Source organism: Terrapene carolina, unplaced genomic scaffold (genome assembly GCF_002925995.2).
Source record: "Terrapene carolina triunguis isolate 2854851 unplaced genomic scaffold, T_m_triunguis-2.0 Scaffold228, whole genome shotgun sequence".
In the NCBI taxonomy this organism is placed as follows: domain Eukaryota; kingdom Metazoa; phylum Chordata; order Testudines; family Emydidae; genus Terrapene; species Terrapene triunguis.
In genome coordinates, this window is record NW_020664579.1 from 3,245,813 (window position 1) to 3,261,910 (window position 16,098).

At 49.0% G+C, this 16,098-nt stretch overlaps 1 protein-coding gene across 1 annotated transcript in view; it reads left to right on the forward strand.

Annotated features, from left to right (window-relative positions):
• LOC113407593 (serine protease 55-like) overlaps positions 1-6,620 on the forward strand; it is a 79,161-nt gene extending 72,541 nt beyond the window's left edge. Inside the window, exon 5 of the mRNA XM_026656348.1 lies at positions 6,306-6,620. Coding sequence (XP_026512133.1) covers positions 6,306-6,620 — 315 coding nt within the window. The remainder of the gene's footprint in view (positions 1-6,305) is intronic.
• The last annotated feature ends 9,478 nt before the right edge of the window (positions 6,621-16,098 follow it).

Below are 16,098 nucleotides of genomic sequence, written 5' to 3' on the forward strand. Positions count from 1 at the left end.
ACCTGCCGTGTCCGCAGGTTCGGCCAATCGCAGCTCCCACTGGCCGCGGTTCGCCGCTTCAGGCCAATGGGGGCTGCAGGAAGGGCGGCCAGCACATCCCTCGGCCCACGCCGCTTCCCGCAGCCCTCATTGGCCTGGAGCAGCAAACCGTGGCCAGTGGGAGCCGCGATCGGCCGAACTGCAGATGCGGCAGGTAAACAAACCAGCCCGGCCCGCCAGGGGCTTTCCCTGAACAAGCGGCGGCCCTAGTTTGAGAACCACTGATCTAGTCCAACCCCCTGCTCAAAGCAGGACAATTCCCAACTAAATCATCCAACAAGCAGCAGGTGGGTTGTTCTCCCACCTAAAAAGACGTCTGAATGTGTTTCTTTGGATAAATTACAATATTGCCGGCATGAATAAAAATAAGGGGGAAAGTGACTTGGGGCCTCATGGAAGCCCATTGACCTCAATGGACATTGGACAAAGGAGATAATAGGTGGATGCCTCCAAGAAGTAAGGTGCCGTTTTTAAGGGCCATTTCTGCCAAAACTTAAAATTATTTACCAGCAAATATGCCATCCCCATCTCGTTTTTGAATGAGAGAATTCACATGGAGTGCATGAATTAAGCCTGAGATCTGATTTAATGTGGTTGTTTTTACCCGTCCCTAAGCTGAAACGCAGAACACCTGATGCAAAGCGGCTCTTTTTAGCTTACTCAGTGCCCTGGGACTGGGTGCTTTAACTAATTAGCAGCAGCAAATGTATTCCTGTTCTTTTTGCTGACCAAAGTTACGCCACCGCAGGCCGGAAGTGGAAAGTTCCCCCGGAGCTGAGTTTGGTAGGGGCAGAGACGTCACCAAAAATGTTTGTGGAATGAGTCGCGTTGCAGTGAGCTTGGTTTGGGGACAGTGTTCTGCTCAGCAGGACTTGGTCCTTCTCACGCCCATAGGAAGGGTGCACCTTGGGACAGATGTTTAAAGGGATTTAGGCACCTAAAGAGGCAGATAGGTGCCTAGTGGGATTTTCAAAAGCACCGGGGCACCTTAGGTGGAGAACCTTTAGGCTTTTAGGCCTTTTGAAAATCCTGCTAGGTCCCTATCTGCCTCTTTAGGTGCCTAGATGCCTTTCAAAATCTGGTACCTTGAGCCTTTTCCACTGGGAAAGGGATTAGAGGTGGGATTTGGCTCTCAGGAAGGAGGTAAGGCAAAACGGATCTGTGTCCATCCAGTGAGTTTGCAGGACATTGCCTAGCTTTCTCCACGTGCAGCTTGTCAGGGGCCTATTTCTGCTGTTGATGTATCAGGCTGTACCCTGCTCTCTCTCCGTACCTAAGCACTGACTGAATGCCAGCTGCACACCAGGCAGTGCAAAGGAAGAGACAAACCTGCACGATCGTTAATTGGGGGCGGGGGGGGGGGAAATAGTGACGGGGTAAAATGAAAACTCTACGAGCTGCAGCCTTGGCTGTGTGACCTAGAACTTTGAATACTGGATTCCTGGGTTTTATTCCCTATGCTGCCGTTGACGCCCTAGTTTGTACAAACCAGATCACGTCTCTGCTTCTGTTTTCCCAGCTATAAAAGGGGGACCTACCCCGCTAAGCTGGGTCAAGCAGTGCTGATGGTCTCTTGTAAAAAACCCTTCATAAGTGTAAGCCATTGTTAGCAGGCACCCTCTGAGACGATATAGCTTGTAAATTACACCCACTCGACGAGCTTTGCTTTTCATACTGCAGTAGGATGCACGACATGCAACCTCATTGCTACAGCATAAGGCATGCGGGGCCTGATCCTGCCTCTGCTGAAGTCGCTAGTGTAACCCTTCTGCCCATCTAAGTTGGCAGCAACAAGGGCCGGGTTCTGTATCTAGGGGTTCCGTTTCAATAACACAATGCAAAACCGGCTCGAGCCCCCACCCAGTGACCTGGGACAATTACATACCACCCCCCTGGGTACCTCTAAGAGGCAATACTTCCCCTCTCGCAAGCACGGAGTCTGAGTGTAGCAGAAAATGTTTAATAACATGAGGTAAACGACATCAGCACAAAATTGAAAAAAACACCACAAACAGGATTCATAACACAAACCATGAGCAAAACCCACCCCAGCAAATTGGGCTGTGTCCTTTCCCTTTGGTTCTTGAATCCAACAACCCAAAAATCACCCAGAGTCCCCAAAGTCCAACACCCCCAAAGTCTCTTGGGTCCAGCAACCCCCAAAGTCCCAAAAGTCCAACAACCCCCAAAGTCTCTGTCCCTGGTCAGTGCAGCCCCAGAGTAAAAAAGGGGGGGCACGCAGGGTGTTAAGGGGCACCTTACGTGATCCAGGCTGGCCAGCCGTCTGTTTCTCCGTGGGTGTTCCGCCGCAGCCTTTACCACGAGCCCGTCCACTTTCTGCCGTCCCACGAACTGCTCCGCTCTACAAGCTGCTCCGCTCCGCTCCGCTCACCGACCTGTGAGCCGTTCCAGCCGTCCCCGCAAACAGCTCCGCTCGCCGTTCCTTGGGCCACTCCAACCGGCCCCGCAAGGCTCCACGCCGCTCACTGCTCCTCCAGTCGTCCCCACAAATTGCTCCGCCACCTGCTGAGCAATATAGCTTCAGGCTCCCCCACTAGTTAACACAGCACTCAGTGATCTCAGCTCTTAATAACATCAGCTCTTTTGTGATTTCAGCTCTTAGTGATTTCAGCTCATAGTATAGTAGGGGAGCCCCAGTGCTGGTGCACCATTGGCCCAAAGTGAATTCAGCTCAGCAGCCTGTAACTAGACTCCTAAGGGAATCAAAGTTAGCTCTGACATTCAACAGTGGAGAGAGGAGGCGGTGCAATTGGTGCTTCAAACCCTCAGAGGGGGCCCATACCATCAGGTACAAATACCTGTCCCCATCCTCTCTCCATTCACTGGGTTTTGTAACCCATGCCCCTTGACAAGCAAATGCTACTTAGGTAATGGTGAAGGATTCACTCAGTCCTTCTGTCATACAACAGTTCCACTGGCCTTGATTCACAGAATCAGGGTAACAAAACTTTATTCTTCCTGCCCCAATAACAGAGAAACTGGGGATCCCACACCAGCCAAAGTAACCACTTTCGGTTGCTGTGGGCTCATGCTATGCGTGTGGGTGGGCCTATGCAAACAAGATCCGCCCCTGGAGTTCTTTTCCACACTCGCCATAATTCACCACCAGATGTCAGGGTAGAGCTCATCCTGACTCTGCTTACACTAGCAAAGTACCCATTGATTTCAAAGAGTGTGGGCCTTCGAAGCAGTATGGTCAAATGGGACATTGTACCTAAGGCTAGTAAGAGTGCATGAGTCAGAGAACATTGCAAGGAGAGCATCAATACGACCCATTGAACTATATGGTTAAAATGGGGACAAGGCCCGTCTTTGGCTTCTATGTTTGTGTAGTGTCCAGCTCAGATGGGACCCTGGTCTGTGACTGAGGCTCCAAAGTGTTACTGCAATATGAATATGAATAAATAATACAATGAGTTTAGGCAACATTTACTCCACATTTAGCAGTATTTTTCCCTGCAGTTAAAAGGCACCCTGAAAAAAAATATATAAACACCCTGTGGGCCTGAACTCCGCATCCGTTGAAGCCAAAAGGATCTCTGCTGTAGATTTCGGTGGGAACAGCAAGCCCATTCCCTTGCTCATTAGTGAATCCAAGGGAGCGGTTCTGGGGAGCTGCATATGGAGGAGGCTGCGTGTGCCGTCGTCAGAGACACTTTTCAAATGGGGATGAAAGCGAGAGACAGCATTGCCTAGGAAAGCCGGCTCTGCCCGTGGAAACGTGTTCAGACTGCATTCCTTACACGCCACATCAGTTATTGGAGACAAGACAGTAAAATGGTGGGGCCTGGCGAGAGAGATACGTCTGTAATATTTACAGCATCGCCTTGAAAGCACTTAGACTGAAATGAAGTCGTATGAAATTTACAAGAGAGAGGCTGTAGCTTACCGGGTGCTTTTTGATCAGTACAGCATGGTGGTTCGCTCTCTCTTACACAGGGCTGCCTGGCTACATTTGTACTGGAAACTCAACAAATCGTTCTCTTTCAGGCCACACTAGCAAACGCGGGCACCTGCCTTTTCAGTGTGTCAATAATGCAGGGTGGAGGTTTGTGTGCATCAGCTGGTCTCCTCTGTAAATGGGAGCTTGGTCTCCGTGCCCTTTGCTGGGTTACAGAAAGGTTTGATGGGATTGATTGTTCATAGTTTGCTAATGAGCTGCTGAAATGGCATTTCAACCCCACCCCCACCAGCCATGACTGGCCACTAGCTGGCCCCCCCTCCTTCAATGGTGGGTTAGCCAATGGGCCGACTGAGCCCGTGCCCAGGGGCCCTGGACAATTGGGGGGGCCCATAAAAAGCAGAAGCGCCGGGCAGGCGGGGCGGGGGAAGGAGCACTGGGTGGGTGGGGTGGGGTGGGGGAAGCCCCAGGGCCCAGACCTCCGCTGTGGCCCCGGGACTGGAGGAGCTCTCGCTCCCTGCCACGGCCTCAGGGCTGGGGGAGCTCTCACTCCCCACTGCGGCCCTGGGACTGTGGCTGGGGAGAGGGGAGACAGAGCTTCTTCAGTCTTGGGGCCACAGTGAGGAGGGGGGCAGAAAGGAGCAAATGGGTTGCATTACACCAGTGGGGGGGGTGGAATGGGGCGGAACCGTGGGTGGAATGGGGGGGGGCGGGCCTCAGGGGAAAGGGGAAGAATGGGGTGGGGCCTTGGGCAGGTCCACAGGTGGAAGGGGAGAAATGGGGGCGGGGCCGCAGGCAGAAGGGGTGGGGAGGGGCTCCCCACTTGCTCTGGCCCAGAGCCCCATGAAACCTTAATCCGCCTCTGGCCTCATTAGTAGTCTTTGTGGAAGGGCCAAGCATTGAATGGTCTCTCCCATACACTGAGCTACCCTCTCTCTTTCTCTCTCTCTCTCTCTCTCTCTCTTGCAGAGGTTGTCTTTTAAGGTTAAAGCACATTGATGGGGTGGTGTGGGGGTAGCTTGAATTCCTGCTGCCCATGATCCTTGACCGGCATCCTGATCTTACACTGAGAAAGCACCTTCCCTGCTGAATTGCTCCAGGGGGATCTCACAGAGCTGGGCCTGCTCTGTGAAATTTTCATCCTCGGAAGGGCTCGGTATTTAGAATCATAGAATCATAGAATATCAGGGTTGGAAGGGACCTCAGGAGGTCATCTAGTCCAACCCCCTGCTCAAAGCAGGACCAATCCCCAACTAAATCATCCCAGCCAGGGCTTTGTCAAGCCTGACCTCAAAAACCTCTAAGGAAGGAGATTCCACCACCTCCCTAGGTAACCCATTCCAGTGCTTCACCACCCTCCTAGTGAAAAAGCTTTTTCTAATATCCAACCTAAACCTCCCCAACTGCAACTTGAGACCATTACTCCTTGTTCTGTCATCAGGTACCACTGAGAACAGTCTAGATCCATCCTCTTTGGAACCCCCTTTCAGGTAGTTGAAAGCAGCTATCAAATCCTCACATCATTCTTCTCTTCTGCAGACTAAATAATCCCAGTTCCCTCAGTCTCTCCTCATAAGTCCTGTGCTCCAGCCCCCTAATCATTTTTGTTGCCCTCCGCTGGACTCTTTCCAATTTTTCCACATCTTTCTTGTCGTGTGGGGCCCAAAACTGGACACAGTACTCCAGATGAGGCCTCACCAATGTCGAATAGAGGGGAATGATCACGTCCCTCGATCTGCTGGCAATGCCCCTACTTATACAGCCCAAAATGCCGTTAGCCTTCTTGGCAACAAGGGCACACTGTTGACTCATATCCAGCTTCTCGTCCACTGTAACCCCTAGGTCCTTTTCTGCAGAACTGCTTCCTAGCCATTCGGTCCCTAGTCTGTAACAGTGCATGGGATTCTTCCGTCCTAAGTGCAGGACTCTGCACTTGTCCTTGTTGAACCTCATCAAGTTTCTTTTGTCCCAATCCTCTAATTTGTCTATGTCCCTCTGTATCCTATCCCTACCCTCCAGTGTATCTACCATTCCTCCAGATTTAGTGTCATCTGCAAACTTGCTGAGAGTGCAGTCCACGCCATCCTCCAGATCATTAATGAAGTTATTGAACAAAACTGGCCCCAGGACCGACCCCTGGGGCACTCCATTTGAAACCGGCTGCCAACTAGACATGGAGCCGTTGATCACTACCCGTTGAGCCCGACAATCTAGCCAGCTTTCTATCCACCTTATAGAAAATCTGATTTTCCCCAGTCAAGCCCACCTCTGGCTTAACTCTGGGATCCAGCTGCTGTAAAAGATGTTGTTCATCATCCCATTCTGCTCTCTTTTTAACCTCTAGGGAGACCGCGGGGGACCTTTGGTTTGCACCTATGGAGACGTCATGAAGTGGTTTGCACTTGGCATAGTCAGCTGGGGAGAAGGCTGCGGGGAAAAACAGCATCCCGGAATGTACACCTTCATTTTCAACTACTTGGAGTGGATCCAGGTGGAGACGGCCAGGGAAGGGAAGCCTTTCATCCCCCAAGGACTGGATAACATCACGATTTCCAAGCGGCTTCACTCCAGCGCTGGGAAGCAGCCTGCACCTCCTGCTTCTTCGCGCCTTTTGTTTTTCTATGTTATTATTTTGCTAGTGATGATTTTTAAATCATAATAAAAATCGATTTCACCATCCCAACTCTCCTCTCCTTTATAGAAATCTGCATAATAACACCGGTCTCTTATAGAGACTTTTCATCAGTAGCTCTCAAAGCACATCACAGTCTTTAATGGATTTATCCTCACAACATCCCTGCTGGGAAACTGAGGCATCAGGAGGCTAAGTTACTTGCTTAATGTCAGACAGGGAGTGTGTGGAGGAGCTGGGAATTACCAGTTACCAATATGCTCTTGTGTGGGATCATCCAGTTAAGCTCCATGTTAATGATATGAGCTTATGCCAGTGTGATGGGTGATAGATTAGAGATACAATAGAGAGAGCAGAGAGACAGACGAAGACTAGATCAATAAACACAGAAAATCTGGAAAACAAAAGTCCTGACCATTTCAAAAGTCAGCACGTCCCAAACAGTTGCATCAGAGCAAGCAGTTATTTCCTAGTCTAAGTACATTACCAGGAAATACAGTGGTGTCTCAGATATCATTGCAGGAAAAGTTGCTGGTAAATAGACTTTCAATTGCAGCCACTGAAGATGCTTTGAAATTTGGCCTATGACTAACCAGTCAGAATCTCACCTTCATTGCTTTCGAATGTTGGGCTTAGTTGGTACAAGGTGCTGTAGAAAAATTTAAGGTAGCAGAGAACTTTCTGCGATTTGCCCATTAGTCACCATCTAAAGAAGGCATCCATTATGGTAATTTAAACAGGAGGTATTTTAAAAAAAGACAGTTACTAACTTCAGGTTCAAAAAAAGAGCTCAACCAACAAAGCTTGAATTCCAGCTTTGTCTCCTTTGTTTACCAGGGATTACACCTGTCAAGGCTGCTTCCCCACTCTGAACTTTAGGTTATAGATGTGGGGGCCTGCATGAAACTTCTAAGCTTAACTACCAGCTTAGATCTGGTCCGCTGCCACCACTTCCGATGTGCTAATTTCCTTCCCTGGGTAGCCTTGAGAGACTCTTCACCAATTCCCTTGGTCCTTTGGGTCAGGTGTCAGCCAGGTTACCTGAGCTTCTTAACCCTTTACAGGTAAAAGGATTTTGGAGTCTCTGGCCAGGAGGGATTTTATAGTATTGTACACAGGAGGGCTGTTACCCTTCCCTTTATAGTTATGACAACACCCTATTGGGAATTCTGTGCAACACAGCAAGACATCTAGTGGCTGAGTAATCTACTGCAGGTAAATAGATCATCGCACAAAGGAAGGCAAAAGTGAATAGCATTTTATTTATATTAAGGGATCTCTCTTAAGCACATTCGCATTCTCTCAGTGAAACAAATCAGAGTTGAAGGTGCTCAGTGTAACACCAACAGACCCCAGTCATTGTTGGACAGGATTGAACCTAAGACTGCTAGATCTTAATGCATGAGTCTCTACTGCATGACCTCACTCACTATTGTGTCTCGGTGCCACTAGATGGGACAGAACACCACACCCTGGAGGTTTGTGGGTTACATCAACACATGACAGGAGGTATTCAGAACCCTCACACAATCTGTCCCTTACCTCTCAAAGAGGCATGTTGCAAAATGATTTCTGGTCCTTTCAATTTTGAGACCTTTCTTAGATTCTCTTGAGCTATCTTGAAAGAGAATGCTTAGTCATGCAGTAATGGCTATTCAATATCCCACCCTTTGCAACACTATAAAAGCCCAAGGACTTACAGCAATGATAAAACTCTGCAATAGGATTGTGGGAAGCAAATTGGTTTTAATTACCTGGGTGCTTTCTGGCTAGCTAGCAGAGCAGCCTTGTAAATGAGAATTAATTCATCCACCTTAAGCTAATGCAAACCCATCTTGGCATAAGAGTCAGACTTTATTTTCTGTGTCATCTGCAGGGAAAATAATGCCTAATTATTATTAGTACTGAGTAACGCTTATGAAAATTGCTCTACATTAATTTCACATGGCTGACTGGCTAATGGATTCACAAGGGCCTTGTAACACTCTATAAAAAGACTAATAGAAGCTAAAAACAAGGGGAATACATTACTCTAACAGCTATTAGTACACGGTGGTGTCCACTAGCATTAATACCTGTATTTATTTTGCCTCCCATTAATAATATATCAGCCGATTATAGAAGCTGTAGCCATGGTTGGATGTCAAGCAATGTTTCCTAATGCTGCAGTCTATTCAGCTGTGGAATTGTTTCCCCAAGGGACATGATGGAAGGCTTATCGCTTGTGTCATTGCTATGGAGAGGTTCCATAAAGTGCTAGTCTATAGCACACTGCATGGAAGAATCCTTTGTTTACAGGGAGCTGTTGGCTAACCCGGTAGATTGTTCCATCTCTAACAGCTACAATTCTATGCGACTTCAAGAACAATGAAGGATGTAAAGCAATGTGAGCCAGTGTTTAGAGCAGGGCCCTTGGAAACAGCAAATCAAGGTTCTAATCCCGGCTTTGATGCCGATTCACTGAGAGACCTTGGGAAAGTCACATCAACTCCCCATGCCTCCGTTTCCCTATTTGTAAAGTGGAGATGATGATACTCATCCCCTTGGCAATGCATGTTAAACTCCACAGATGAAAATGGCTATTTAGGTAGTAAGTAGTGGTGTCTTTTCTCAGTCTATAATATCACAGAGCTCACTCTTACCAACAGATATGGCTGAGTTATCTCTGGTGTTCCCTGCTCTAAGCATCAGGGAAATCTGTGGTATCTCAGACAGCTCTGCGTGGTAAGTAGAACTGATTGAAAAAAATTTCGACAGAAATTTTCCATGGGAAAACGCAGTGTTGTCAAAAAATGTTCAATAGAATTTTTTTTTTTACTGATTTGAAATAGAAATGGAGAATTTCATTTTGACTTCATTTCATTCTTTTAATTTTTTTTTTAAGTTTTGCCTTCTAATTAGTTGTAGTATCAGCTTAATACATGTAATGTTGCTATCTATAGATTATAATCTTCTACACACATATTATCGGATGTTGGCATTATCGAACTGAAATGTTTTGATAGGTTGGTTTGCTGTTTCTGACTTAATATTTCAGAATTTCCACTCCACACAATTGTTCAAGATTTTGAGTTTTCATCCTGGTTTGGGCCGAAAACAAATTTCAAATGGAAAATCCTTTTTCCGACCAGCTCTAACGCGTTAGCAACTGCTGTTTTTTTTCTCTTGGTCATTGCAGGTGAAATATTAAGATGGCCAATTAAATCACTCCACAGTGCTACCAGCACACCTGAGTTCTAGGTAGATTCAAAGTCTGCAGGAGCGGGAGAGTCAGACCCAGCGTTTTGGTTTGGACCTATCTCTACCAGGGTTGAGCGCCAAGAGCCAGATCATGTGTTCTTCACACAGGCAGAGCTGTCCCTAGGGGACAGCGAATCGGGACGACTGCTCCGGGCCCTGTGCTTTGAGGGGGCCCCATGGGCCGGCATGGTCTTTCCCGGAAGTTAGGGTACCTAAGGAACGGGATGGAAAACAATCCTGCCATTATTACCCTTCTTTGACAGGGTAACTGATTTGGTGGATAGGGAGACTGCGGGGGACATAATATACCTGGACTTTAGCAAGGCTTTTGACACAGTCCTATATTTCATTCTGATAAGTAAGCTGGAGAAATGCAGGCTTGAGAGAATACCATTAAGTGGATACATAATTGATTAAACAACTGCAAACAAAGAGTAACTATTAATGGAATAATGTTGGATTGGAGGGAGATCTCAAGTGGGGTTCCACAGGGATCTGTTCTGGGTCCAGTGTTGTTTAACATCTTTATGACTGACCTGGAGGTAGGTATAGAGAGCATACTGCTCAAGTTTGCAGGTGGCACAAGGTTTGGGGGGGAGGGGTTGCCGACACTTTGGAGGATAGAGCTACATTCAGTGGGATCTTGATAAATTGGAGAAATGAAATTCAACAAAGACAAATGTCAGGTGCTACGCTTAGGGAAGAAAAACCAAATGCACAAATACAGAATGGGGGAAAATTGGCTTGGCGGCAGCAGCACTGCAGAGAAGCTCCGGGAGTTGGGTGGATCACAACCTCAACATGAGTCAACAATGCGATGCCGTTGCAAATAAAGCAAATGCAATTTTGCGTTGCATAACAGAGACGCGGCATGCAAGCCACGGGGAGTGATAGAACTGCTCTAATCAGTGCTGGTTAGGCCTCAGCTGGAAAACCGTGTCCCATTTTGGTCACCAATGTATAGACAGGATGTAGAGAAACTGGAAAGGACCCAGAGGTGAGCGACAGAGATGATCAAAGGGATGGAATGCAAGCCATACGAGCAAAGGCTGAAGGAACTGGGGATGTTTAGTTTGGAAAAGAGGAGATTAAGGGGAATATGATAGTGGTCTTCAGATATTTGAAAGGCTGCCACAAAAAAAGATGGAAGGATGTTGTTCTCTCTTGCCCCAGAGGGCAGGACCAGAGTCAATGGGTCCAAACTCCAGCATAGCAGATTTAGATTAAATCTCAGGAAAAACTTCCTAACGGTAAGACCAGTAGGACGATGGAACAGACTGCCTGGGTGGGGGCGGGGGGAGATTGTGGAAGCTCCTTCCCTGGAGGTTTTCAAAAGGAGCCTGGATGTCCATCTGTCTGGGATGGTTTAGACACAACAAATCCTGCATCTTGGCAGAGGGTTAGACTAGATGACCCTTGCGGTCCCTTCTAACCCTATGGTTCTATGATTCTATTCATGCCATCTAGGAACCAGGTTCAATTCCGATCACCCCATCCCTGAAAGTGGATGGCAGAAACAGAGGATTCAGAGACAGGTGATGAGAATGATTTAGAGGATCGGGGAGGCATCCATTAGAAAGGAGTGGGACTGTTTAGTTTAAAAAAGAGACAATGGGGGGAGGGATAGCTCAGCGGTTTGAGCATTGGCTTGCTAAACCCAGGGTTGTGAGTTCAATCCTTGAGGGGGCCATCTGGGGCAAAAATCTGTCTGGGGATTGGTTCTGCTTTGAGCAGGGGGTTGGACTAGATGACCTTCTGAGTCCCTTCCAACCCTGATATTCTATGAATTGCAGTTCTATAAGTGACTTGATAGAGGCATACAAGATAATGAATAGTATAGAGAAGGTAAACCAGGCTCTGCTCTATATTCCTTCTCATAATATAGAAACAAGAGGACAGGCAACAAATTAAAAATGGCGACGAGAAAATACTGTTTTGCAGACTGTATAATTAGCCTATGGAACTCATCACCAGAAGATATCATTGAGACCAAGCACTTAATATGATTCCAAAAAGGATTGGACATCTCGGTGAATAACAAGAATGGCCACAATTATGTTAGCTGAAGTAATAGGTTTCTGTTAGTGATGTAAATTCTCGTGCTTCAAGGATTAACCAGCCATGAATTTCCAGGTGTTAAGAAGCCTCCCTTACAGGCAGGTGAATTGTCCACTGTGGTGTTTCTTCCACCTACCTCTGAAGCAGCTGGTCAGGGATGCTGCCAGAGATGGGGATACTGGATGGATGGACCAATGGCCTGGCCCCTTATGGCAATTCGCCTGTGGCTATCCACATCTGGTCAGCTTCATGGGCCAGTGCAGAGTGGGAGGGTAGCTTGGCCCCCATCTCCTCCCTACCCCATTCTGGGGAGCCTGTGCTCTGGGGGTTCTAGGAGAGAGCATGCGGCTGTGATTGTACTCTGTCCTTGTGCAGGGAATGTGGGGGAGAGGGGAGACCTCTTCCCTGCCCTGCACATCCACACAGGGACAGGACACAATCCAACCCTGCCTCGGGACCTGACCAGGATGAATACTGAGGGCCTCCTGTAATAGTCACTGGGCGCGCTCAGCGCTGGCAGGCTTGGGCCCTTAGCCACTTAGACAAATACTGAAACACTCCTGTTCTTTCCCTGACTGCGTACAAATGTCTTTTTCCAATTCCCCCTCCCGGATGTCTCTCTGTTCCTCTGAGCGCTAATCTGCCCCACAGACACAAAGCCAGCCCATAGCACGCTCAGTCTGTTTCTTCAACAGCAGCTTCCCATTGTACTTTCAAATAAAACAAATGAACTATGCTGATTGAATACAGCATAGAGATTTTATTTCAGCAGGAGCAAATATCAGAGCGCTTATTCCTTTCCGGCAGGAAAATGCTTCCCCTGCCCCCAACCCTCCTTAAACCCATCAGTTTGCGAGATTATTGTCATCGAATCATAAAGGACACATGTTCATATATTAAAACTAATAGGGCAGCCCTGTATTTTATTTATAATCTATGGTCAAAATGAGAGGGAGTGTTGTCTAGTGGTTAGAGCTAGAGAAATTCTATTCCCGTGTCTGCCCGCTGACTTGCCGAGTGACCTTACAGGCAAGTCATTTAGCAGCTCAGTGCCTCAGTTTACCCATCTGTAAGCATGAGAATAATCACCAGACATTCACTTCTCTTGAGATGATCATCAAGATGTACTGACCAAACAGAGAGATGCTGACTGAAGCCAAGCTGCTTCTGGGACAGAGGGCAGTAGATATTTAACAATGCATGGCAATATGAAGAATGCCAGTGTGACGGGGTGTATTGGGCCCTTTGAGGCTCCTCGCTGGAGGCTTCACAGTCCTACCACACCCCGCCCCAGAGAAGGAGCAGTGAAGTTGGGTCCTCCAGGCCTGCCTAGAAAGGCTGCAGAGAAGCAGCCAATCAGAGTGCACCAGGCTCAGTTAAAAGGAGGTGCAGGGACTACCCAGGTCAGTTGCTGGTTGGGACCAGAAGGGTGGGGGCAGACTGTGAGATTCTTCAGGTGCGGAGGCCTGGGAGAGACCTGTTCAACAGAGAACTTCAGCCTTGAGGTAAGGGTGAAATGAGGAAAGGGTGAAGTGAAAGGGACTATGTGGGCCCAGGGAATAGCAGCAGCTGCAACAACTATTAAAGGAAGCAGCACGTGGTTGCTATTTGTAGGGTCCCTGGGTTGGGATCCAGAGTAGTGGGTGGGCCCGGGTCCCCCCACCAGTCGCTGGGGAAGCGGTCAAAGCCCCACGAAGGGGATAAGACTTAGTACCAAGAGCCCGGGGAAAGGGCTAGAACAGGGGTTCTCTAGCTGGGGGTCATGACCCCTCAAGGGGTCACAAGGTGGTTATGTGGGGGTCGTGAGCTGTCAGGCAGCAGAGCTGGCACTGTCAGTCCTGCCATGCCTAGCGGGGAGGGTCGCACTCGGAGGCTTGCTGTGTGAAAGGGGTCACCAATTCAAAAAGTTTGAGAACCACTGGGCTAGAGTTTAATCAGGGTCAGTGAGCACCGCTGAGGACAAATTGTCTCCAGGGAGGAAGCTCTGGGGGCACGGCTCTAAACCAGGGCAGGGACAGACTTCAAGCTAGCCCAGGAGGGGCTGAGAACGCAGGGCCGGCTCCAGGGTTTTGGCCGCCCCAAGCAGCCAAAACCAACAAAAACAAAAAAAAGCCGCGATCGCGATCTGCGGCGGCAATTCGGCGGCAGGTCCTTCACTCCCAGGCGGAGTGAGAGACCGTCCGCCGAATTGCCGCTGAATACCTGGAACTGCCGCCCCTGTCCGGAACGGCCGCCCCAAGCACCTGCTTGAGAAGCTGGTGCCTGGAGCCGGCCCTGTGAGAACGGAGCCCAGAGACAGGGCTGCAGACGTTACCAGCGACACAGGGACAAGCTCTGTTGGACCTTGTTTGTTGGTGCATGTTGACTGTGGGTGACTTGGCCGGAGGACTGAGCCACTAACGACTCGCCTGATGAGGGAACCAACTGCCGACGGGGGGCACCATGAGCAGAGGGAGTGCAGGTTCGCACACACCCGCCAGGAGGCGCTCAGGAGAGGGGAGTGCGCACCATCACAGCCAGTCTGTAGGAACGATTGTCTTAGGAGGATGGGTTGAAATCTGGAGGTGACCCAGACATGGGACTGAGCATATTTTGGAAGAGAGGCATTCCTAGCTAACCCCGAACAAGCACATTCATAAATCCTTCCAGAGACACAATAGTAAGGAGCGTCTGTGCATTTCCCTGGGATTCTTCACTGCACAAGTGTGTTGGCTTTGCCTTCTGGCCCAGAAGTGGCTTGGCTTCCGTTAACACTTATCTCTTGGAGGCTGCCCTTATTGTAACAATTGTCATGGCCATCCTCAAGTCACACCGCTCTGATTCCAGTGTTTTGCGCTGGTGCTTTGAGCACGCCTTCATTCTGTCCTTGGAGAGGATAATACAAGTCCTGGTTGTCTAGTTGCGTTACTGCCGTGCTGTAGGGAGGCTGGCAGCACTGGCAGTAGCTCAGAAGACTCGTATCTGGACGGGGAGGCTTCCAGAATGCTAATTTGAATATGGACCCAGACCAATGATGCTTGTTGCCTATTGCCAGATTGATAGTTTTCAGTCTGATTTCTGGTATCTGCGTCATGCTTAGTTCCATCTTGGCAGAAAGGGGGAGGCCCAGTTGAGAATGAAAGGTTTGCCATAGATCAGACAACTGGCCGTTCTACTCGAATAACCTTCCTGACAGGGCTAGCTCTGGCTTTTTTGCCGCCCCAAGCAAAAAAAAAAACAACCAGGGTGCAGGGAGGCCAGAGCGGCAAACCAAAAAAAAAAAAACCAGGGTGCAAACTTTCAGTGCCACTTACTTGGCGGCTCGCGGCTGACTCCCCCGGCTGCGCTGGCGAGCCTCTGGGTGGGCAGTGGCTGCACTCTGGCTAGCGGGACTCCCTGTGCTGCAGATATGCCCCGGGCAGCGGAGTGTGCGTCCCGGCTAGCGGGGGGGGAGAGGTAGAAGGGGGGCAGCCAAGGCTTCCTTCAGCTGGGGCGCTTGCCACTCGGCCCCTCCCGCCGCGCTGCCTGCAGGTAACTTGAAAGTCGTCGGTCAGCGGGGAGGGAAGGACGCGGGCTGCCGGGCTTGCTGCAGACCTGGCACTGGCTGGGGCAGACGGAGCGCACAGCCCGCTCCCCTCCTCCACGCCGCCGCCCCCTACAGTGGCGCACTGAAAGTCGTCGGTGAAACAAAAGAAAACCAAACAAACAAAAAAACTCACCAGGGCGGCCAGAGCGGCGAACCAAAAAAAAAAAAAAAAGGTGGCCGTGCCACCCTAGGATTGGGCGGAATGCCGCCCCTTAGAATCTCCCGCCCCAAGCACGAGCTTGCTCGGCTGGTGCCTGGAGCCGGCCCTGATTCTTGAGGCTCCAAAAATGCTCAATATGTCTTTTATAGTTGGTTGTGCAATGATACATCTCGGGATAAACCGCTCCTGCAAGTGCCCACCTTGCAACCAAAAGCATGAAATGTAATGTGCATTAATTAGAACTCCTTGGAAAACAAAATGGGCCTCCCAGGAGAAATTCCACAATTGCAACATTCGTTTTTGGGCTGAATTGGGGAGAAATGATTAAATAGCCACACTTTTTATTAAATTTAAAAGTTCCTGAAAAATTTGGCTTCAGAAATGTCTAAATGTTACATTACGATTTTCTTGATGGACAATTTCACCAAATGGAGTTTTCAAAAGCAGAATATTTTGATTTTGACAAAACCCCCTTGTACGAT